This window comes from Schistocerca nitens, chromosome 3 (assembly GCF_023898315.1).
Source record: "Schistocerca nitens isolate TAMUIC-IGC-003100 chromosome 3, iqSchNite1.1, whole genome shotgun sequence".
In the NCBI taxonomy this organism is placed as follows: domain Eukaryota; kingdom Metazoa; phylum Arthropoda; class Insecta; order Orthoptera; family Acrididae; genus Schistocerca; species Schistocerca nitens.
Window position 1 is genome coordinate 215,057,539 of NC_064616.1, and position 24,252 is coordinate 215,081,790.

The following is a 24,252-nucleotide window of genomic DNA, read 5'->3' on the forward strand; positions in this document are numbered from 1 at the left end:
TGATGCCTCGTGTAAGGAGGAGAAATGCGAACCATCACGTTTCCGACTTCGATAAAGGTCGGATTGTGGCCTATCGCGATTGCTGTTTATCGTATCGCGATATTGCTGCTCGCGTTGGTCGAGATCCAATGACTGTTAGCAGAATATGGAATCGGTGGGTTCAGGAGGATAATACGGAACGCCGTGCTGGATCCCAACGGCCTCGTATCACTAGCAGGCGAGATGACAGGCATCTTATACGCATGGCTGTAACGGATCGTGCAGCCACGTCTCGATCCCTGAGTCAACAGATGGGGACGTTTGCAAGACGACAACCATCTGCACGAACAGTTCGACGACGTTTGCAGCAGCATGGACTATCAGCTCGGAGACCATGGCTGCGGTTACCCTTGACGCTGCATCACAGACAGGAGCGATGGTGTACTCAACAATGAAGCTGGGTGCACGAATGGCAAAAAGTCATTTTTTCTGATGAATCCAGGTTCTGTTTACAGAATCATGGTGGTCGCATCCATGTTTGGCGACATCGCGCTGAACTCACATTGGAAGCGTGTATTCGTCATCGCCATACTGGCGTATCACCCGGCGTGATGGTATAGGGTGCCATTGGTTACACGTCTCGGTCACCTCTTGTTCGCATTGACGGCACTTTGAACAGTGGACGTTACATTTCAGATGTGTTACGACCCTTGGCTCTACCCTTCATTCGATCCCTGCGAAACCCTACATTTCAGCTGGATAATGCACGACCGCATGTTGCAGGTCCTGTACAGGCCTTTCTGGATAGAGAAAATATTCGACTACTGGCCTGGCCAGCACATTCTCCAGATCTCTCACCAATTGAAAACGTCTGGTCAATGGTGCCCGAGCAACTGGCTCGTCACAATACGCCAGTCACTACTCTTGATGAACTGAGGTATCGTGCTGAAGCTACATGGGCAGCTGTACCTGTACACGCCATTCAAGCTCTGTTTGACTCAATGCCCAGACGTATCAAGGCCGTTATTACGGCCAGAGGTAGTTGTTCTGGGTACTGATTGCTCAGGATCTACGCACCCAAATTGCGTGAAAATGTAATCACATGTCAGTTCTAGTATAATATATTTGTCCAATGAATACGCGTTTATCATCTGCAAATCTTCTTGGTGTAGCAATTTTAATGGCCAGTAGTGTAAGTTGTGTAAAAGTGTGTTAAGTGCTGTGCCAATTGGGCATGGGCACTAACGGAAAAAGCTGCCCGTACTGCCGCAGTAAGTAAAAACTAAATTTTGCACCCATATCGACATATAAACAGTAGTCATGGCGATACATGGAAGCGTGTTCCATGTTCTTGTCACAGAGCCAGGGAGTTTAACAACAGTTTATGTTTCGCTGCTGACTGTAAGGTCCGTGATAAATGCATGTTACATCGGGACTACGGCATTTTCAACGACAGTGCGGAAGTGAAGAGCTGCAAATGCAAAGGAACCGTTCAGTTTTAACAGTTTACTGTGTTCCTAGGGCGCGGTGCAGGAAGGTGCTCGTCTTCGTGAGTGTCGAAGCCAGGAGGCTGTACCTTCGCGGCCTTGGGCGAGACGAAGCGCGCGGGTAGAGAGACGCTGCAATAATGTGCGACCTCAGCGCGGGTCCTATGCTCCTACTCCTTCTCATCAGCTGCCTCCTCCTCTTCTCTATTTCCTTATCCACGCGGCATCCGCTTCCCATGTTACAGCGTTCTCCTACAACTCAATTCTATTTCCTTGCCTTGCCACGCTTAACGATTGGTTTCCACATGCACGTCAAACGTGCAGCTGCGTTCTCACACTTGTTGTTGTGGTCTTCAGTCCAGAGACTGGTTTGGTGCACCTCTCCATGCTACTCTATCCTGTGCAAGCTTCTTCATCTCCCAGTACCTACTGCAACCTACATCCTTCTGAATCTGTTTAGTGTATTCATCTCTTGGTCTCCCTCCACGATTTTTACCCTCCACGCTGCACTCCAATACTAAATTGGTCATGCCTTGATGCCTCAGAATATGTCCTACCAAGCGATCCCTTCTTCTAGTCAAGTTGTGCCCCAAATTTCTCTTCTCCCCAATTCTATTCAATACCTCCTCATGAGGTATATGATCTACCCATCTAATCTTCAGCATTCTTCTGTAGCACTACATGTCGAAAGCTTCTATTCTCTTCTTGTCCAAACTATTTATCGCCCGCGTTTCACTTCCATACATGGCTACACTCCATACAAATACTTTCAGAAGCGACTTCCTGACATTTAAATCTATACTCGATGTTAACAAATTTCTCTTCTTCAGAAACGCTTTCCTCGCCATTGCCAGTCTACATTTTATATCCTCTCTATTTCGACCATCATGAGTTACTTTGCTCCCCAAATAGCAAAACTCATTTACTACTTTAAGCGTCTCATTTCCTAATCTAATTCCCTCAGCATCACCCGATTTAATTCGTCTACATTCCATTATCCTCGTTTTGCTTTTGTTGATGTTCATCTTATATCCTCCTTTCAAGACACGGTCCATTCCGTTCAGCTGCTCTTCTAGGTCCTTTGCTGTCTCTGACAGAATTACAATGTCATCGGCGAACCTCAAAGTTTTTATTTCTTCTCCATGGATTCTAATTCCTACTCCGAATTTTTCTTTTTTTTTTTCCTTTACTGCTTGCTCAATATACAGATTGAATAACATCGGGGATAGGTTACAATCCTGTCTCACTCCCTTCCCAACCTCACACACTAGCAAATTTAATTCCATGCCCCGCGATTGGAATTTCTGCTGGTGCAGTTTTCGAGAGGGCGTCACCTAAAATAATTAGTGCAGTTACTACTGTTCGAAGAGACTTCAAAAATTAAGTTACACAGCACACTAAGGGATGAGATCCCTCCCAGCACTGTGTCGGTCGACCTACTGCCCGCCGTATTGCAGCAACTCGACGTGGTACGGATTTAACAAGTCGTTGGAAGTCACCTGAAGAAATATTCAGTCATGCTGCCTCTATAGCCATCCATAATTGCAAAATGGTTGCCGGTGCAGGATTCTGTATACGAATTGACCTCTCGATAACGTCCTATAAATGTTTGATGGGATTCATGTCAACAGATCTTGCTGGCCAAATCATTCGCTGGAATCGTCCAGAATGTTCTTCAGATCAGTCGCAGACAACTGTAGCCCGGTGACATGGCGCATCGACTTGACTGCGGTAAAACATGGCAAGTTTCGATTTGACTATAGTCAAATCTATACTAGCCTTGTTTTGATCGCCACCGTGTGTTATGCACTGTTGATTTGTTTTGTGTAGCTTGCCTTGAGGGCACCGTTGTGAAGTCGGTGAACAATGGTGAGGAAGTCCAAAAGAGCTACGTAAATGGCGTTCTACATCTACATAGATACTCTGCAAATCACATTTAAGTGGCTGGCAGAGGGTTCATCGAACCACCTTCACAAGTCTCTATTATTCCAATCTTGTATAGCAAGCGGAAAGAATGAACATCTATATCTTTCCGTACGAGCTTTGATTTCCCTTATTTTATCGTGGTGATCTTTCCTGCCGATGTAGGTCGGTGTCAACAAAATATTTTCGCATTCGGAGGAGAAAGTTAGTGATTGGAATTTCGTGATAAGATTCCGTCGCAACGAAAAACGCCTTTCTTTTAATGATTTCCAGCCCAAATCCTGTATCATTTCTGTGACACTCTCTCCCATATTTCGCGATAATACACAACGTGCTGCCTTTCTTTGAACTTTTTCGATGTAGTCCGTCAGTCGTATCTGGTAAGGAACCCACACCGCGCAGCAGTATTCTACAAGAGGACGGACAAGCGTAGTGTAGGAAGTCTCCTTAGTAGGTCTGTTACATTTTCTAAGTGTCCTGCCAATAAAACGCAGTCTTTAGTTAGCCTTCCCCACAACATTTTCTATGTGTTCCTTCCAATTTAAGTTATTCGTGGTTGTAATATCTAGGTATTTAGTTGAATTTACGGCTTTTAGATTTGACTGATTTATCGTGTAACCGAAGTTTAACGAGTTCCTTTTAGCACCCATGTGGATGACCTCACGCTTTTCGTTATTTAGGGTCAACTGCCACTTTTCGCACCATTCACATATTTATTTTCTAAATCGTTTTGCAGTTTGTTTTGATCTTTTTGATGACTTTATTAGTCGATAAACGACAGCGTCATCTGCAAACAACCGAAGACGGCTGCTCAGATTTTCTACCAAATCGTTGATATAGATAAGGAACAGCAAAGGGCCTATAACAGTACCTTGGGGAATGCCTGAAATCACTTCTGTTTTACTCGATGACTTTCCATCCATTACTACGAACTGTGACCTCTCTGACTGGAAATCACAAATCCAGTCACATAACTGAGACGATATTCCATAAGCACGCAATTTCACTACGAGCCTTCCGGAAATCCAGGAATACGGAATCGATCTGAAATCCCTTGTCAATAACACTCAGCACTTCATGTGAATAAAGAGCTAGCTGTGTTTCACAGGAACGATGTTTTCTAAACCCATGTCGACAGTGTGTCAATAGACCGTTTCCTTCGAGGTAATTCATAATCTTCGAACACAATATATGTTCTAAAATCCTGCTGCATATCGACGTTAACGATATGGGCCTGTAATTTAGTGGATTACTCCTACTACCTCGACACATCACACGAAAATTGCCACGCCACAGGAACAAACTGAGTGACTGTTTTATAAAATTTCCATGTGAACAGATGACCAATACACGAAGTGACATCGCCTCTTGCAAAGTTATCCTTCTCTCTCTCCACAGGATGATCACAGTTGTCATGTAAAGAAACTTTAATATCTGTATATACAGGTGTTAATTGTTTTTTGTAATGCCAATATAGCGTGGTTATGAGGTATCACTTCGAAACATGTCGCTAAATAAATAATTTAGTTGTCATCAAATCTTGTGACCGGTAACGCATTTGAAAAACTTTCCATACCATCTTTGTACAAGGGAGAGGTGGCGGTTAACAAACCATTCGCGGGCCCTACAACCTTCTTCCCCCCCCCCCCCATTCTTCTTCTTCTCCTTCTTCTCCTGCTTGTCCTTCCCTCTCCCACTTCTTTTATTTTACCATTCGTCAGTTTCTCGCCCGTCACGAAAACGGCGCGCACTGCATGCAGCACCCCAGTTACGGCGCTGGCGTCCCCTGCCCTAAAATCGACCACAGATGTGCGATAACGCTGAAGTTGGATGACTAAGCGCAGGAGGGTAAGAAGCGGATCTCATCTTCTTGTCCGCCAAACTACGCGTGTGAGGAGTAAATCTGAGGTACTCTCATTTTAGTAGACGTCTTTGTTGAGTAACGTATGTAGCGTAGGGTGCACTTGGTCACCTACAATGTCTGCACAATCTGCGGCCGCAAATCGCCCATGCAAATTAAGAACAGGGCCAACAGAAAACCACTAGACTGTGAGATACTGTAGGATATAGATAATTTGCGGCATCAGCATGTTTCAGAGTGTGCCATACGCAAACCATACTTCTTGTACGAAACAATGTCTCGGATAGATGCTGCGTGGTTTCTATACCAACTGCGTTACAGAAAGGGGTTCCTCGTGGTGGTCACAGGATGACAAACATACTAGAATTGAGCTCGTACTGGATAGTAATTACAAAAACACGTTGTTGGAGGTGGTAATTTACACTACTGGACATTACAATTGCTACAGCACGAAGATGACGTGCTACAGACGCGAAATTTAACCGACAGGAAGAAGATGCAGTGATATGCAAATGATCAGCTTTTCAGAGCATTCACACAAGGTTGGCACCGGTGGCGACACCTACAACGTGCTGACATGAGGAAAGTTTCCAACCGATTTCTCAAAAAAATGGTTCAAATGGCTCTGAGCACTATGGGACTCAACTGCTGTGGTCATCAGTCCCCTAGAACTTAGAACTACTTAAACCTAACTAACCTAAGGACATCACACACATCCATGCCCGAGGCAGGATTCGAACCTGCGACCGTAGCAGTCGCACGGTCCCGGACTGCGCGCCTAGAACCGCGAGACCACCGCGGCCGGCCCGATTTCTCACACACAAACAGCAGCTGACCGGCGTTGCCTGGTGAAACGTTGTTGTGATACCTAGTGCAACGATGAGAAATGCGTACCATCACGTTTCCGACTTTGATAAAGGTCGGATTGTAGCCTATCGCGATTGCGGTTTATCGTTTCGCGACATTGCTGCTCGCGTTGGTCGAGATCCAATGACTGTTAGCAGAATATGGAATCGGTGGGTTCAGGAGGGTAATACGGAATGCCGTGCTGGATCCCAACGGCCTCGTATCACTAGCAGGCGAGATGACAGGCATCTTATACGCGTGGCTGTAACGGATCGTGCAGCCACGTCTCGATCCCTGAGTCAACAGATGGGGACGTTTGCAAGACAACAACCATCTGCACGAAGAGTTCCACGACGTTTGCAGCAGCATGGGATATCAGCTCGGAGACCATGGCTGCGGTTACCCTTGACGCTGCATGACAGACAGGAGAGCCTGCGATGGTGTACTCAACTACGAACCTGGGTGCACGAATGGCAAAACGTCATTTTTTCGGATGAATCCAGGTTCTATTTACAGCATCATGATGGTCGCATCCGTGTTTGGCGACATCGCGGTGAACGCACATTGGAAGCGTGTATTCGTCATCGCCATAATGGCGTATCACCCGGCGTGATGGTATGGTGTGTCATTGGTTACACGTCTCCGTAACCTCTTGTTCGCATTGACGGCACTTTGAACAGTGGACGTTACATTTCAGATGTGTCATGACCCGTGGCTCTACCTTTCATTCGATCCCTGCGAAACCCTACATTTCAGCAGGATAATGCACGACCGCATGTTGCAGGTGCTGTACGGGGCTTTCTGGATACAGAAAATGTTTGACTGCTGCCCTGGCCAGCACATTCTCCAGATCTCTCACCAACTGACAACGGTGGCCGAGCAACTGGCTCGTCACAATACGCCAATCACTACTCTTGATGAACTGTGGTATCATGTTGAAGCTGCATGGGCAGCTGTACCTGTACACGCCATCCAAGCTCTGTTTGATTCAATGCGCAGGCGTATCAACGCCGTTATTACGGGCAGAGGTGGTTGTTCTGGGTACTGATTTCTCAGGATCTATGCACCCAAATTGCGTGAAAATGTAATCACATGTCAGTTCTAGTATAATATGTTTGTCCAATGAATACCCGTTTATTCTTCTTGGTGTAGCAATTTTAATGGCCCGTAGTGTATTACCGATATAAACCCGTCCAGGCGATAGCAGTATCACCTGGCGGGCGATGAATGACTGCTAGCCAGACACATGCAAGATGCATGAAGTATCAGTAAGCCTGCAATCTGTATGCAGGATGGGGAGGGCGCGCGATCTATCTGAGATTGACAGAGGGCAGATTGTGATGGCTCAGAGACACAGCATGAGCATTTTAGAACCTGCGCGACTTGTCGGGTGTTCGAGGAGTGCTGTGGCGAGTGTGTTCAACACGTGGCGAAAGCAAGGTAAAACCTCGTCCAGACGTCGTGGGGTTCGCCGACCACCCCTCACTATAGACGTCGAACGTCATAGGCTGGGCAAACTGGTAAAACAGGACAGAGGCGTCTCGTGGTGGAACTAACATCAGACTTTAATGCTAAAACAGTACGAGTGTGTCTGTACACACAGTGCACCGAATACTCCTAATGATGGGCCTCTGCAGCCGACGACCCATCTTAACTGACCATCGGCACTGGACGTTGGCGCAGTGGCAGAGCGTTGTATGGTCTGACGAATGCTGATACCTTCATCATGCCAATGGGAGGGCGCGAATTCGTCATCATCCAGGGGAAGAGCTTTTTGACACCTATACTGATGGACGGAGACAAGCCGGTGGCTGCTCCATTACGCCCTGGGAATAATTCACGTGGACATCCATAGGTCCACAGGAGCTCGTGCAACACACCACTGCGTCCAAGGAGTATAGTACACTGGTTACAGACCACGTACTCCCTTTTATGACGATCATGGTTCAAATGGCTCTGAGCACTATGGGACTTAGCATCTGTGGTCATCAGTCCCCTAGAACTTAGAACTACTTAAACCTAACTAACCTAAGGACATCACACACATCCATGCCCGAGGCAGGATTCGAACCTGCGACCGTAGCAGTCGCACGGTCCCGGACTGCGCGCCTAGAACCGCGAGACCACCGCGGCCGGCCCGATTTCTCACACACAAACAGCAGCTGACCGGCGTTGCCTGGTGAAACGTTGTTGTGATACCTAGTGCAACGATGAGAAATGCGTACCATCACGTTTCCGACTTTGATAAAGGTCGGATTGTAGCCTATCGCGATTGCGGTTTATCGTTTCGCGACATTGCTGCTCGCGTTGGTCGAGATCCAATGACTGTTAGCAGAATATGGAATCGGTGGGTTCAGGAGGGTAATACGGAATGCCGTGCTGGATCCCAACGGCCTCGTATCACTAGCAGGCGAGATGACAGGCATCTTATACGCGTGGCTGTAACGGATCGTGCAGCCACGTCTCGATCCCTGAGTCAACAGATGGGGACGTTTGCAAGACAACAACCATCTGCACGAAGAGTTCCACGACGTTTGCAGCAGCATGGGATATCAGCTCGGAGACCATGGCTGCGGTTACCCTTGACGCTGCATGACAGACAGGAGAGCCTGCGATGGTGTACTCAACTACGAACCTGGGTGCACGAATGGCAAAACGTCATTTTTTCGGATGAATCCAGGTTCTATTTACAGCATCATGATGGTCGCATCCGTGTTTGGCGACATCGCGGTGAACGCACATTGGAAGCGTGTATTCGTCATCGCCATAATGGCGTATCACCCGGCGTGATGGTATGGTGTGTCATTGGTTACACGTCTCCGTAACCTCTTGTTCGCATTGACGGCACTTTGAACAGTGGACGTTACATTTCAGATGTGTCATGACCCGTGGCTCTACCTTTCATTCGATCCCTGCGAAACCCTACATTTCAGCAGGATAATGCACGACCGCATGTTGCAGGTGCTGTACGGGGCTTTCTGGATACAGAAAATGTTTGACTGCTGCCCTGGCCAGCACATTCTCCAGATCTCTCACCAACTGACAACGGTGGCCGAGCAACTGGCTCGTCACAATACGCCAATCACTACTCTTGATGAACTGTGGTATCATGTTGAAGCTGCATGGGCAGCTGTACCTGTACACGCCATCCAAGCTCTGTTTGATTCAATGCGCAGGCGTATCAACGCCGTTATTACGGGCAGAGGTGGTTGTTCTGGGTACTGATTTCTCAGGATCTATGCACCCAAATTGCGTGAAAATGTAATCACATGTCAGTTCTAGTATAATATGTTTGTCCAATGAATACCCGTTTATTCTTCTTGGTGTAGCAATTTTAATGGCCCGTAGTGTATTACCGATATAAACCCGTCCAGGCGATAGCAGTATCACCTGGCGGGCGATGAATGACTGCTAGCCAGACACATGCAAGATGCATGAAGTATCAGTAAGCCTGCAATCTGTATGCAGGATGGGGAGGGCGCGCGATCTATCTGAGATTGACAGAGGGCAGATTGTGATGGCTCAGAGACACAGCATGAGCATTTTAGAACCTGCGCGACTTGTCGGGTGTTCGAGGAGTGCTGTGGCGAGTGTGTTCAACACGTGGCGAAAGCAAGGTAAAACCTCGTCCAGACGTCGTGGGGTTCGCCGACCACCCCTCACTATAGACGTCGAACGTCATAGGCTGGGCAAACTGGTAAAACAGGACAGAGGCGTCTCGTGGTGGAACTAACATCAGACTTTAATGCTAAAACAGTACGAGTGTGTCTGTACACACAGTGCACCGAATACTCCTAATGATGGGCCTCTGCAGCCGACGACCCATCTTAACTGACCATCGGCACTGGACGTTGGCGCAGTGGCAGAGCGTTGTATGGTCTGACGAATGCTGATACCTTCATCATGCCAATGGGAGGGCGCGAATTCGTCATCATCCAGGGGAAGAGCTTTTTGACACCTATACTGATGGACGGAGACAAGCCGGTGGCTGCTCCATTACGCCCTGGGAATAATTCACGTGGACATCCATAGGTCCACAGGAGCTCGTGCAACACACCACTGCGTCCAAGGAGTATAGTACACTGGTTACAGACCACGTACTCCCTTTTATGACGATCATGGTTCAAATGGCTCTGAGCACTATGGGACTTAGCATCTGTGGTCATCAGTCCCCTAGAACTTAGAACTACTTAAACCTAACTAACCTAAGGACATCACACACATCCATGCCCGAGGCAGGATTCGAACCTGCGACCGTAGCAGTCACGCGGTTCCGGACTGAGCGCCTAGAACCGCACGGCCACCGCGCCCGGCGACGATCATGTTTCCCGTCGGTTGTGACATTTTTCACCAAGAAAAAGCGACATGTTACAAGGCCAGCAGTGTGAGAACCCAGTCGAGACGTGATTACCCGTGGCGTCAGAGCTCATCCGCCCCCCCCCCCCCCCCCATCCCTGGGATTTACAGTAATTAGGTAACCTGTGTGAGCAAATGTGGTTCAAATGGTTCTGAGCACTGTGGGACCTTTACTTCTAAGGTCATCATCAGTCCCCTAGAACTACTTAAACCTAACTAACCTAACGACATCACACACATCCATGCCCGAGGCAGGATTGGAACCTGCGACCGTAGCGGTCGCGCGGTTCCAGACTGTAGCGCCTAGAACCGATCGGTCACCCTAGCCGGCGCAAATGTGGTGCCAACTCCCTCCAGCGACCTACCGAGGCCTCACTGGTTGTATGCCACGACGCGTCGCTGCTGTTATCCGTGCCAAAGGTGGACATACCGGCTATCAGGTGGGCGGTCACAGCATCCTGGCTGATCAGTGTACGCCTACCGCATGTGAATGAGACTACATTCGTGTAAGACCAGTGTTTCAGGGTGCTCATATTATCGAGCAATGGTGGTACAGAAGTGTCAAAACTGGACGGCAGTTTAAATTTCGAGCCGGCCGTCTATATTTAGAATTTCCGCAGTTTTTGCTTAAGGCAAATTCCGGGGCGGTTCGTATGGAATGCACACAACCGCCTTCTTTCCCCAATCTAAGCTTTTACTCACAAGGGAACCTCCCCATCGCACCCTCGTCAGATTTAGTTATAAGTTGGCACAGTGGATAGGCCTTGAAAAACTAAACACGGATCAATCGAGAAAACAGGAAGAAGTTGTGTGGAACTATGAAAAAAATAAGCAAAATATACAAACTGAGTAGTCCATGTGGAAGATAGGCAACATCAAGGAGAGTGTGAGCTCACGAACGCCATGGTCCCGTGGTTAGCGTGAGCAGCTACGGAACTAGAGGTCTTTGGTTCGAGTCTTCCCTCGAGTGAAAAGTTTAATTTTTTATTTTCAGACAATTATTATCTGCCCGTCCGTCCGCTATATTTGCTGGATTGATATTGCCCACGGAATACATCTCACGTATTTAATGCACTCTCGTCCAAAGTAGCGAACAGTCAACTGCCAGCCAGGGAGCCTCGTTGCGCTGTAGTCGACTGACGTCGTGTGTTTCGATGTTTGTTTAGGTGTAGCGTCCCCATACTACGGCGCAATTACCTCGCGTCGGACGGACGGACAGATAATAATTGCCTGAAAATAAAAAAATTAAACTTTTCACTCGAGGGAGGTCTTGAACCAAGGATCTCTCGTTCCGCAGCTGCTCACGCTAACCACGGGACCACGGCGCTCCTGGGCCTATACTCTCCTTGGTGTTTCCTATCTTGGGCATGGACTACTCAGTTTGTTTATTTGTCTTATTTTTTCCATACTTCCACACAACTTCTTCCTGTTTTCTCGATTGATCTGTGTTCAATTTTTCAAGGCCTATCCACTGTGCCAACTTATAACTAAATCTGACGTGGGTGTGATGGGGAGGTTCCCTTGTCAGTGTCTAACGGCCTCGTTGTAGACGCGACGTTAAGCCCTAATTTTTATTTCTTCCTTCCTTCATGTTCCACTTCTCATTAAAGTACCGAACTACGGGTTTTGCTATGTTGGCTTTGAATATGTTTCTTACTACAGTCCGTCTTGGTTGTCTGCAGCTCGTGGTCTCGCGGTCGCGTTCTTGCTTCCCGAGCACAGGGTCCCGGGTTCGATTCCTGGTGGTGTTAGGGATTTTGCCCTGCCCCGAGATGACTGGGTGTTTGTGCTGTCCTCATCATTTCATCATCATTCATGAAAGTGGCAAAATTGGGCTGAGCAATGGTTGGGAATTTGTACGGGCGCTGATAACCGAGCAGTTGAGCGTCCCACATACGAAACATCACCATCCTCATCAGTCAGTCTTGGTGTCAGTGAAAGAAAAGAATGCCTTAATGAAGAAAGCTACATTAGAGAATAGCAAGTTACCTGTGAAGTCGATCTTGCTGACTTCGCCGTCGGAACCCGAGGCGTCGTCTTCGTCCTGCGAAGGCATGACGTTGGCGGTGCTCGGCGTCTTGAGAGGCTCGCTGGGTGCTTTGCTCACCTCCGCCTGCGCGTTACCTGCCGAATCATAAACGGTCACACACCTACGCTCCCACAAAAGCTCCATAACATTTAATAATACTGAGTGCTTGCTAGCAAAAATGAAAAATCTGTTATTTGTGGGGCTTCCTTGGCGCAAAACTTATTTTAACATAAAAGAAACAGTCTACATAACTTTTATTTACCCACTAAACCGTTTTTGGCCTCGTAGGATATAATTAGGTGACGACTGACAGTCGCAGTCGCAGTTTAATAATATGCGACAGTCAGAGATATTAGGTGGTGAAAATATTAAGAAATTTAAAATAGTGAAGTTGATGTTAAAATATGAAACCGTTGACACAAAAAGAAGTAATTACATTGTAAACAGTGTTTTTACTGTTGTTACCAAATTCTCTCACAAATGAAACTTAACTGGTGGGAAAATGGAACCTGCGCTAAAATCTGATTGGCATGGTCGGTAGATCTCTGCTTGTTATTAACCATTACCCACAATAATTAATATGTTAATGAGTCTATGATACGTATTCTAGGAACAAGAAGCCAACCTTTCTTCAGGAAAAAAATTTCTGAGACAAAAAAGTTATGTTACTTTATCAATAGTGAAGTATCACTTACCATTGCAGGATGAGTAATACTTGTTGTTTCTTCCTGAAAAATATAAAAGAAAAAATTGTGTGAATTTTCCTATGTAGTAAATTTCGTCTAGCTACTTTAACTAATATACATAAGTCTTAGTAATTCAGAGACTACTCATCTTGTACATAAAATATTTTTATGGCTTCATGGAACCACCAAAAGCTTCTGTAATGCATGTTTATTCACGGACAACCAGTTTCGTCAAGAACTTACACAACAAAGTTAAAGGAAGGTTTCTTGGGTGCAAATACATAACTGTTTTAGCTGCAGCATCGATCACATATAAATGCGTCTATGATCTTACACATTTCTCATCAGTCATTATGAGCAAATATCAGCAGTCCATTTCAGGGTTTATCATGTCTGATCATATCATAATCATAATATATTGCTTATGATTACTGTTACTCTAATTATTTTTATCAGCTGCATATTTTTCAAAAAAATTTTTATCTACATATATCAACTGCTTCTTTAAAAGCGAAACTATATACAAAGGATACCGGTGAAGTTTAACATTACAGCGTCATTTATTACACTGCTTCTAAATAATCTGCCATTCACTCAATGTACCTCGCCATCTTTCGAAACCAATTATCATATCATTCTTCCCGTTTCTCTTGTGGCAACTATTACATTCATTACCCCCCCCCCCCCACTCCAGAACGAGCTCTTCATGCGGAAGAAATCTTCGGACAAGCAGACGTGTCTTCGCTTATTGAAACAAAGAAGAGTTACTTGGGATAAGACGGTATACAAGGTGTTTGACTATTTCTATTACAGATTTCTAGGGACTGTGGAGAGCATTTAATAAATAAGAAACTAAACTAAAATTCCACACGAACAGGCCATGAAGACTCAATGGTATCACCGTGTCAGCCTAGGCCCACCGGCGTCACTGGATGCGGATACGGAGGGGCATGTGGTCAGCACACCGCTCTCCCTGACGTATGTCAGTTTACGAGACCGGAGCCTCTACTTCTCAGTCGCAGCCGCGCGGCTTGAAGCGCCATGTCACGGATTGCGCGGCCCCTCGGGCATGGGGGTGTGTGTGTGTTGTTCTTAGCGTAAGTTTGTTTAACTAGTGTGCAAGTCTAGGGACCGATCACCTCAGCAGTTTGGTCCCTTAGGAATTCACACACATTTTACACTACTGGCCAATAAAATTGCTACATCAAGAAGAAATGCAGATGATAAACGGGTATTCATTGGACAAATATATTATACTAGAACTGACATGTAATTACATTTTCACGCAATTTGGGTGCATAGATCCTGACAAACCAGTACCCACAACAACCACCTCTGGCCGGAATAAGGGCCTTGATACGCCTGGGCATTAAGTCAAACAGAGCTTGGATGGCGTGTACAGGTACAGCTGCCCATCCAGCTTCAACACGATACCACAGTTCATCAAGAGTAGTGACTGGCGTATTGTGACAAGCCAGTATCTCAGCCACTATTGACCAGACGTTTTCAGTTGGTGAGAGATCTTGAGAATGTGCTGGCCAGAGCACCAGTCGAACATTTTCTGTATCCAGAAAGGCCCGTACAGGACATGCAACATGCGGTCGTGCATTATCCTGCTGAAATGTAAAGTTCGCAGGGATCGAATGAAATGTAACGTCCGCTGTTCAAAGTGCCATCAATGCGAACAAGAGGTGACCGAGACGTGAAACCAGTGGCACCCATACCATCACGCCGGGTGATACGCCAGTATGGTGATGACGAATACACGCATCCAATGTACGTTCACCGCGATATCGCCAAACACGGATGCGACCATCATGATGCTGGATTCATCCGAAAAAATGACGTTTTGCCATTCGTGCACCCAGGTTCGTGGTTGAGTACACCATCACAGGCGTTCCTGTCTGTGATGCAGCGTCAAGGGTAACCGCAGCCATCGTCTCCGAGCTGAAAGTCCATGCTGCTGCAAACGTCGTCGAACTGTTCGTGCAGACGGTTGTTGTCTTGCAAACGTCCCCATCTGTTAGCTCAGGGATCGAGACATGGCTGCACGATCCGTTACAGCCATGTGGATAAGATGCCTGTCATCTCGACTGCTAGTGATGCGAGGCCGTTGGGATCCAGCACGGCGTTCCGTATTACCCTCCTGAACCCACTGATTCCTTATTCTGCTAACAGTCATTGGATCTTGACCAACGCGAGCAGCAATATCGCGATACGATGAACCGCAATCGCGATAGGCTACAATCCGACCTTTATCAAAGTCGGAAACGTGATGGTACGCATTTTTTCCTCCTTACATGAGGCATCACAATAACGTTTCACCAGGCAACACCGGTCAACTGCTGTTTGTGTGTGAGAAATCGGTTGGAAACTTTCCTCATGTCAGCACGTTGTAGGTGTCGCCACCGGCGCCAACCTTGTATGAATGCTCTGAAAAGCTAATCATTTGCATATCACAGCATCTTCTTCCTGTCGGTTAAATTTCGCGTCTGTAGCACGTCATCTTCGTGGTGTAGCAGTTTTAATAGCCAGTAGTGTACCTTCTCAATCAAGTAGTTCCTCAGTTTGCCTCCCAAGGGCTGAGTGCACCCCGCTGGCCAACAGCGCTCGGCAGACCGGGTGGTCACCCATCCGTGTGCTAGGCCAGCCTGGCAACGCTTAACTGCGGTGATCTGACTGGAACCGGTGTAATCACCGCGGCAAGGCCATTGGCTTAATAGATAAGAAACCCATGTCAAATTTGAAGAACGGATCGCTTCACTGCACGCATACCAGAGACGACAAGCTCTGACCTGTGTGCTCCACAGGAGCCAGCGGCATGAGCAGTGTTTAACGTGCTCGTTGGCTTCCGTTCTGCGTGATGAAGGACGTCCTCTTCAAAGTAGAGCTTGCGGTGCGTCCGTGGAACACCTCAGTCAACCATTCTAGTTTCGAACGTACCAGTTTCTCGCAGCCCTTGTCGTAGTCGGACAAAAATAATAGGCCTATGTGACGTAATTGCAACATGGGCTGACAATGACGCCTTTCTTTCAGTTTATTTGTGTACCGTGGACTGGAAGATTTGGTAGTGAACCGATCTTCAAACATTTATTTCTGCATATGTGTTACTTATCAAAACTTCATCTAGTAACAGTGAGTCTCTTGCAAAAATTTTACCAATGTGCTACAATATTACAAAAGACTTTGTTTGACTCTGGCATCATGATCGGCGCGACTTAATATTGTTGCGATATTAGCTTTAGCTAATGCACTCAGATCTAGTATGTAGTTTTTATGTTTATGAATTCCGCTTTCTTTTTTATTAATGCAAAATGGCTTTGAGCACTATGGGACTTGACTTCTCAGGTCATCAGCCCCCTAGAACTTAGAACTACTTAAACCTAACTAACCTAAGGACGTCACACACATCCATACCCGAGGCAGGATTCGAACCTGCGACCGTAGTGGTCGCGCGGTTCCAGACTGTAGCGCCTAGAACCGCTCGGCCACTTCGGCCGGCCTTATTAGTGCATTAGCATGTCCTAGGTTTGTCACTCCCCTCTGTACCCCACGCATCACTGTTCCCAAACAACATACATCGAAAGCGGAAAGTGCATTGCGAACATCACTCATGCAGATCCAACTTTTTTCATACACTTTCATACTAGATTTCCTCGTATACTAGCTTTTTTTTTTACTTACGAGGGTAGTTATCATAACTAAACTGTTTATGTATATCAACTGGACTTGTTAATATATTTAAATTCTATAATTAATAGCTTAACTGTGATGGGAATAAAATAAAATAAATGATGGTAACAGTAGGAATTTAATCTGAGTTGAAGAACTGCCAGTTGGAGCACGTGTCCAATACACCACGGCACCGTCACGCTAACTGCTCCTCAAAAATACCTCATACTCTACGCTTGCACAATACTTTACACGCACTTTCAAAATAAATAAATTAATTAATTAAATTAAATTAAATATTGACGCGGTGCCGTAACTCTCATAGTGCCTGAAGCGATGACGCCACATCAGAACATGGACAGTCGAATATAGACAGCTGCGTCCCTTCTCTGAGTTGATCACATTGCGGCTGACCATTTCAGCACTCGACACTGGTTTCCAGTTATCGCGGAGAGAGCGCTACAAAACTTGTTTGCGTTTATTTCTATACAGGCACGCATTCGAAGACAAATGGCGTACCTTTAATCCAATTTCCGGCTCGCACTCGAAGAGAAATGGCGTACCTTTAATGCCATTTCCGGCTCGCATTCCACGAGAAATTGCCTACTTTAACGTGATTTGTGGTTTGCACTCAAAGAGAAGTAACGTAATTTAAGCGCGATATTTACAGCGTGCGGTAGCACGTCAGCACATGATAACCAGCCGCCACTGACTCTTAAGTCCCCTCAGCAACCCCTAAAAGCCTCTAATAGGAATTGTGGAACACCTTGTATACAGTGAAAGTGCCCGATAACTTTAAACTAAACGGGTCACACAATTACAGTTTTTTAGCCGGAAGTCTGAATCTGGTCGTGGTAAAAGAATCGAATGTCATTTGTTGACTGTAACTGGCGGGTTGTACGTTTCTCTGCCCCTTAGGGAGAAGTTCCACGTGCCGCTTCCCACTTACTGTTTTTATACACAATCGTTTGTCAGTTTTGTAGCAACCAAAACTCTGTTAATGTGTAGGACGGTGCGCTATTACTGAGCAGTTAAGACTGTAGTACCTGCTGCGCCAGTACAGCCGTTAAAGAAAGTGGAAATGCGAAACAAATTGTTATTAAGGTGTGTATATAAACCGATGAGACAAAATATTATGACCACTGTCCAACGCGAAACTGAAAGCCGCCTGGGTGTAACGGACACGTTACGTGGTAAGGAAAAGATACAAGCGAACCAGAGCGAATGCGGAATCAGTCTAGTGGATACAGGGTGGTATTATCATACTTTCGCTGCTTGATTTAGTGTAGACGGTAAACTATTTATCGTTTACGTACCAAATTGTCGCCCGCTACAAAAAGTGCGCGCTTCCGGTCTATCCGATGACATATGCGGTTGGATAGAAAGTTTTCTAACAGACAGGAAGCAGTATGTCGTCCTGAACGCGGTGACTTCAACAGAAAAAAGCTTAACTTCAGGTGTGCCCCAGGGCAGCGTAATAGGTCCTCTGCTTTTTACGATTTACATACACGATCTGGTTGATGGTATTGACAGCGGCCTTAGACTGTTTGCCGATGATGCTGTAGTCTACAGGAAAGTAGTATCACACGAAAGTTGTGAACAAATCAATGAGGATTTGCAGAAAATAAATGCGTGGTGTAAGGACGGGCAATCTCTCAATATTAGTAAGTGTAACCTACTGCGACATGGCGAAAATCCCCATTAATGTACGAGTACAAAATACGTAAATGCCCAGTCTTTGGAAGCGGTAACGTCAGTCAAGTATCTGGGTGCGACTATTCGAAATGATCTCAAATGGAATGATCAGATTACACAAGTAACGGGTAAGGTGAACTCTAGATTGTGGTTTATTGGTAGAATCCTGAAGCGATGCAGTCCTTCAACAAAGGAAATCGCTTACAATGCGTTGTTCGTCTGTATGGGACCCTTACCAGTTGGGTCTGATTCAGGAGATTGAGACGATCCAAAGAAGAGCGGCAAGATTCTTGACTGGTACATTTAGCCATCGCGAGAGCGTTACAAATCTCATAGAAAGTTTGAAGTGGGACACTCTTGCAGATAGACGGCTGCTCACTAAATTCCGAAATCCGATCTACACCGAGGATGTAGAACTGGTATTATTACCACCAACTTTCAAATCGCGCAATGATCACCATTCAAAGATAAGGGAAGTAGGAGCTAGTACTGAGGCGTTCAGACAGTCGTTTTTCTCTCGCGTGATCCGCGAGTGGAACAGAGGGGGGGGGGGGGGGAATATGATTGGTTCAAATGGCTCTGAGCACTATGGGACTCAACTGCTGTGGTAATCAGTCCCCTAGAACTTAGAACTACTTAAACCTAACTAACCTAAGGACATCACACACATCCATGCCCGAGGCAGGATTCGAACCTGCGACCGTAGCAGTCGCACGGTTCCGGACTGCGCGCCTAGAACCGCGAGACCACCGCGGCCGGCAGGGGGAAATATGACTTTGGCACGAATTACGCCCTCTGCCACTCACCGCTTGGTGGCTAGCGGAGTATATATGTAGATGTGGAAACTTTATAGGAATGATGTTCAGGCTGTGCGCTGAAGGATATGCGTTGCTAGTAGTGTTAGTGCCATGACTTGCCATTAGGCGGCAGCACTGGTACGGCGAAATTGGATTGTGACGCAAACATTAGTTTGCATTACAGTTGCGGACACTCAACATAGGTCTGGGCAAGAGCAAGGCTTCACTCGTAAAGTTGTTTATCAAAACAACAGCAACAGCTTTCCGCGAGTATCGACGAATTAAAGGAATAGAGAGAGGTCCTCTTTCCGTACCGAGGTTGAAGAATATGGTTCGCGAGTTCGGATAACTGTTGATTTGTGAACTGCTCTAGGGAGAGGCCGACGGCCAACTGCACCAAAAACTGCTGAAGATGTTACTGTTCCCATGGCTGAGAATGCCGGACGCAATGTGCCATCTTCAAAGGGTGGACGAGCTGTGTCACGACACCTGAACATTCCATGGTCCACCGTTCGAGAAGTGCTGCGAACAATTGCAACACGGTATCTCTACTGCCGATGGTCGTCAAACTGAGCAACGTTTGTAATATGGAACATAAACGTGTACACAAGCAACAAAAACCCTCTCATGTAGAAATTAAGTGTGATTCTTTCAATGGTCTATTGTCATTTTTCTTCCGCATGTCCTTACAAATGATTCCACGAAGTTTCATTGTCCTACGGCAACTCACTTTTCCTGGGGGCCCTCTCAAGTACCGAAAGATTGATTATAATCACTCTGTATACGGGTCACAAATGGGGACATTCAATGACATAAGCAACTTCGACAAATGACAGATAGTTACGGTCCGACGCCCGGGAAACAACATTGCGTAAAGGTTGACGCTGGTCGACTGTTCATGTACTACTGTCTTGAGCATCTGCAGAAAGTCCTTGAAGGACTTAGGTAGGTGACAAGTATATGGCCTAAAAATATATTCACGCTAATCGATATATCATATCGAACGTCGTTAACCCGGCGTGCGGATCTGATTCGGGCCCGACTCACCTCCATGTCTCGCAAGCTAGTGTGCTGTACGTTAAGCTATAATTGCAGGTATAATAAAATTAATGAACTAATTAATTAATTTTGATAGCTGGACGAAATGTGATCGTAAAATACTGTCGGTTAAATAACTACAAAGTTGCAGTCTAACCATTTGAAATTAGTAAGAAAGCGCCTGATTCATTGGATACGATGGTCAATTAATCTATTAGTTACCTTTGGTTTCTTGTTGCTTTCCTAGCTACTACTTGTGTAAGAGGGAGTCAAATGAAAACGTGACATGAAAAAGAAGCTAGTAAATTGTTTATTATTTCAAAAGTAATTGCCGTAACTTTTGACACATTTATCCCTCTTTGAGAGAAGGCGGTCAACACCTCCATCCAAAAATGTTTACAATTGCATAGGGAATCATGATTGTACCCATGAGTGCATCTCTTCGTTCGAAGCAAATCGACGGCCACGAATTTCGTTAATATATTTAAATTCTATAATTAATAGCTTAACTGTGATGGGAATAAAATAAAATAAATGATGGTAACAGTAGGAATCTAATCTGAGTTGAAGAACTGCCAGTTGGTGCACGTGTCCAATACACCATTGTATGGATCTGGTGCTATAGGAAGATATTGAAAATTAGGTGGATTGGTAAGAAATGAGGTTCTCCGCGGATCGGTGAGGAAAGGAACGTAGGGAGAAGACTGACAAGAAGGAAGAGGGCGGCAGGACATGTGTTTAGACATCATAGGGAATAATTTGCACGGTACTAGAGAGAGCTGTAAAGAGTAAAAACTGTAGGGGTAGACAGAAATTGGAATAAATCCAACAAATATTTAAAGACATTGGGTGCAAGTGGTAGGGCTCCAAAAATATGGAAATCGCATGGGGAGAGATCGGGACTATATGGAGGATGTGCAACGGCGATTTCCATATTTCTGGGGCCCTATAGGCAGACATTCGTGACCGTCGATTTGCTTCGGACAAAGCGAGGCACGCCTGGATATAGTCGTGATTCCGCAGGCAACCGCAAACATTTTTCGATAAAGTGATTACTTTTGAAGTAATAAACAGCCTACGTACTACTCCGTCACTCCAGTTATTAATGTGGTATTTGAGGATGATATCCGTAAAAAAGTATGGACTTGGGTAAAGAAACATATCATGCGGTCTTGCCGTCAATCTGTCTCGTCCTGAGCAGTCTAAACGTTCTTACGTAACCAAGCTTGTAAAAATCACAGCTGAAATATGCACATGCAATTTTCGCCACGTCAATCATCTTTAATTACTGGCTCTTTAGGAAATGGTGCTGTTATCCAAGGTACGTACATACTTCCTGTTGGTTTCCTGCATTCTCCGATAACGGGTAGTTCAGTCAGCAGTAAAGTACTTTATATAAGCGAGACAAAAGCTAAAATTGTTACGTCTGAAACGCTGTTTTTCCTTTACTCGTCTTGACTTCGAGAAAATGTCAGAAAGCAATACTACAACAGCTGTAAATACCTTCACTAATTGTCGAACCCAGAAATCTTCGTGCAGTTAAATACACATAGGATTCCACTCCCTTTTTGTTCCTTTTTGTAATTACCGATGAGCATGCAGAGTCTGCCTGAAAATATGCTTCATAGGCACAGAAGACTGCGATAACGAATACATTTTTCCGTCACATGTCTGCGTTCTTTTCGTAGACGTTTATTACGGAGAGCCGGAGATTCTGAACAAGGGAATGCGTTTCGAAATGCCTTCAAGGCCCTCGATAGACGCTTATTTTAGGGCGTATTTAAAAATGCCCTGAATATACATATAACTCTAGAAGTAATTAAATACGTGGGTGGATAATAACAATCGATTTTCAATGTTTTTGTATTTTGTTCAGTTTCATATTTCTACATTATGTGTATTGTATACAGTTTCAGAAGTGACTTGTCTATATAACTGTACAAAATGATCAAATGATTAATAATAATAATAACTACTATTATTATTAAGAAGAGCAAAGGGCAGATTGTCGATATTTCTCTAAATGAATTAACAGCTGTGACATGTTGTTGCAGTTTTCGGAATACGCGACGCTGCAATGTATCTCTGTTAGGGCTTGTTCTAAGAAACAATACTGCTTGGCTTTCTATGCAAATTCTTAATTTGTTTTCAAAAGACTCTCCCCCCCCCCCCCCTCTCTCTCTCTCTCTCTCTCTAATTCTCTCTGTGCTCCTCTTAAGAGATAAAATCATCACATTGGGTGCTAAAAATGCAGATGTAATACACCGAGATTGGATTTTATAAAATCCTTGTCACCGTTTGTGAAATCATATCAATCATGCATTTTAAGCGACTTTCCACGTTTAGCTCGATATGGTAGACGTTCCGTGCAAATTAACTCCACAGTTTCTGGACACCAAAAATGGAGATATTATTCAAGCTGAAATCAGCAAAAATCTCCATTAGGCATGTACCAAATCCGCTTGTACGCTTAGGGGGAAAAAATAAATATTGAATATGGAATGACAGCAGAATATACATCTACGAAAAAGAGTTTAACCAAATGGATTATTGTTTAAAGGTATCAATCTCGAATAACAATAGTCCCACATTTCTTTATGCATAAATACTGACAGTACGACTGTGTAGCAGAACAGTAATATGCAAGGGGTTTCTAAATTCTCCTTACAAACTAGTAGGACATGAAAGTATGAATAAGAGTTCATGTCCAAACACCTACTGTTTTATGTTGCATCGGTCAACATGTAGAACGTGTTCCACTCTCAGCTGGGTTAAAGATAGGTGGGAATTTACTGCGACCATACTAATTACTACAATTGTAAGCAGCTAACTAACGTGCTAACAATGCTTAGCGCCGACAGCTGTTGTAGAACGCGATGTGGACCACCAGCATAGGGAAAGACGTGGAGTGTGTCGTACATGACATGAGTTTTGCTGCCCTAGTACTGTTCATCGTCACCACAATTTTTTTGGGGGTCATCAGTCTCCTCATTGATTTTGTGCGGCCTGCCCCGACTTCCTCTTCTGTGTCAACTTGATCTCAGAGTACCACTTGCACCCAATGTCTTTAAATATTTGTTGGATTTATTCCAATTTCTGTCTACCCCTACAGTTTTTACTCTTAACAACTCTCTCTAGTACCGTGCAAATTATTCCCTATGATGTCTAAACACATGTCCTGCCGCCCTCTTCCTTCTTGTCAGTCTTCTTCCTACGTTCCTTTCCTCACCGATCCGCGGAGAACCTCATTTCTTACCAATCCACCTAATTTTCAATATCTTCCTATAGCACCAGATCCATACAATGCTGTGCTCCAAAATTACATTATCAGAAAATTCTTCATCAAATGAAGGCCGATGTATGGTATTAGTAGCTTAAAATGGCCAGAAATGTGGTTTTTGCCTGACTAGTCAGTTAAGTACAAAGTAGTAATGACCAGCGTAGCACTACATCACTCAGTGCACACACTTCTGTAGCACGTGAACGGTAGAACCCTTGTATGAGTTCCTAGTCAAATTATTATCCCGCGTCATCTGCTACACGTACCACAGTTTGTAAAGGGAATTTTCAAACATCCTGTATGATTTTCGTGCAATTATACATAGTCCTGTTCCGAGGCTTATTATACTGTGCTGATAGCAAATAATGACGATAATCTGCAAAGGCTACTTCACCAATTAATAAAACAGCCAAGCAATATAACACGAAAATTTCATCTAAAAAGACTTGGTAGTATGTTAATATCATAACCACCTGTACGATGACATTTAGAAGTAGGTGGTGTGTCAATTGAACAAGTGATGAGATTTAATTATCTAGGGACTGTTATCACCAGCAATAGAGACTTAACCATGGAAGTGAAAAATCAAGTGACAAAGGCTAT

At 45.2% G+C, this 24,252-nt stretch overlaps 1 protein-coding gene across 3 annotated transcripts in view; it reads right to left on the minus strand.

Moving 5' to 3' along the window:
- LOC126248170 (nuclear hormone receptor FTZ-F1 beta) overlaps positions 1 to 24,252 on the minus strand; it is a 440,744-nt gene that overhangs the window by 58,577 nt on the left and 357,915 nt on the right. For all 3 annotated transcript variants that reach the window (XM_049948931.1, XM_049948933.1, XM_049948932.1), the window contains 2 exons: positions 13,177 to 13,209; positions 12,442 to 12,576 (listed from right to left, as the gene is read on the minus strand). In XM_049948931.1, coding sequence (XP_049804888.1) covers positions 12,442 to 12,576; positions 13,177 to 13,209 — 168 coding nt within the window. The remainder of the gene's footprint in view (positions 1 to 12,441; positions 12,577 to 13,176; positions 13,210 to 24,252) is intronic.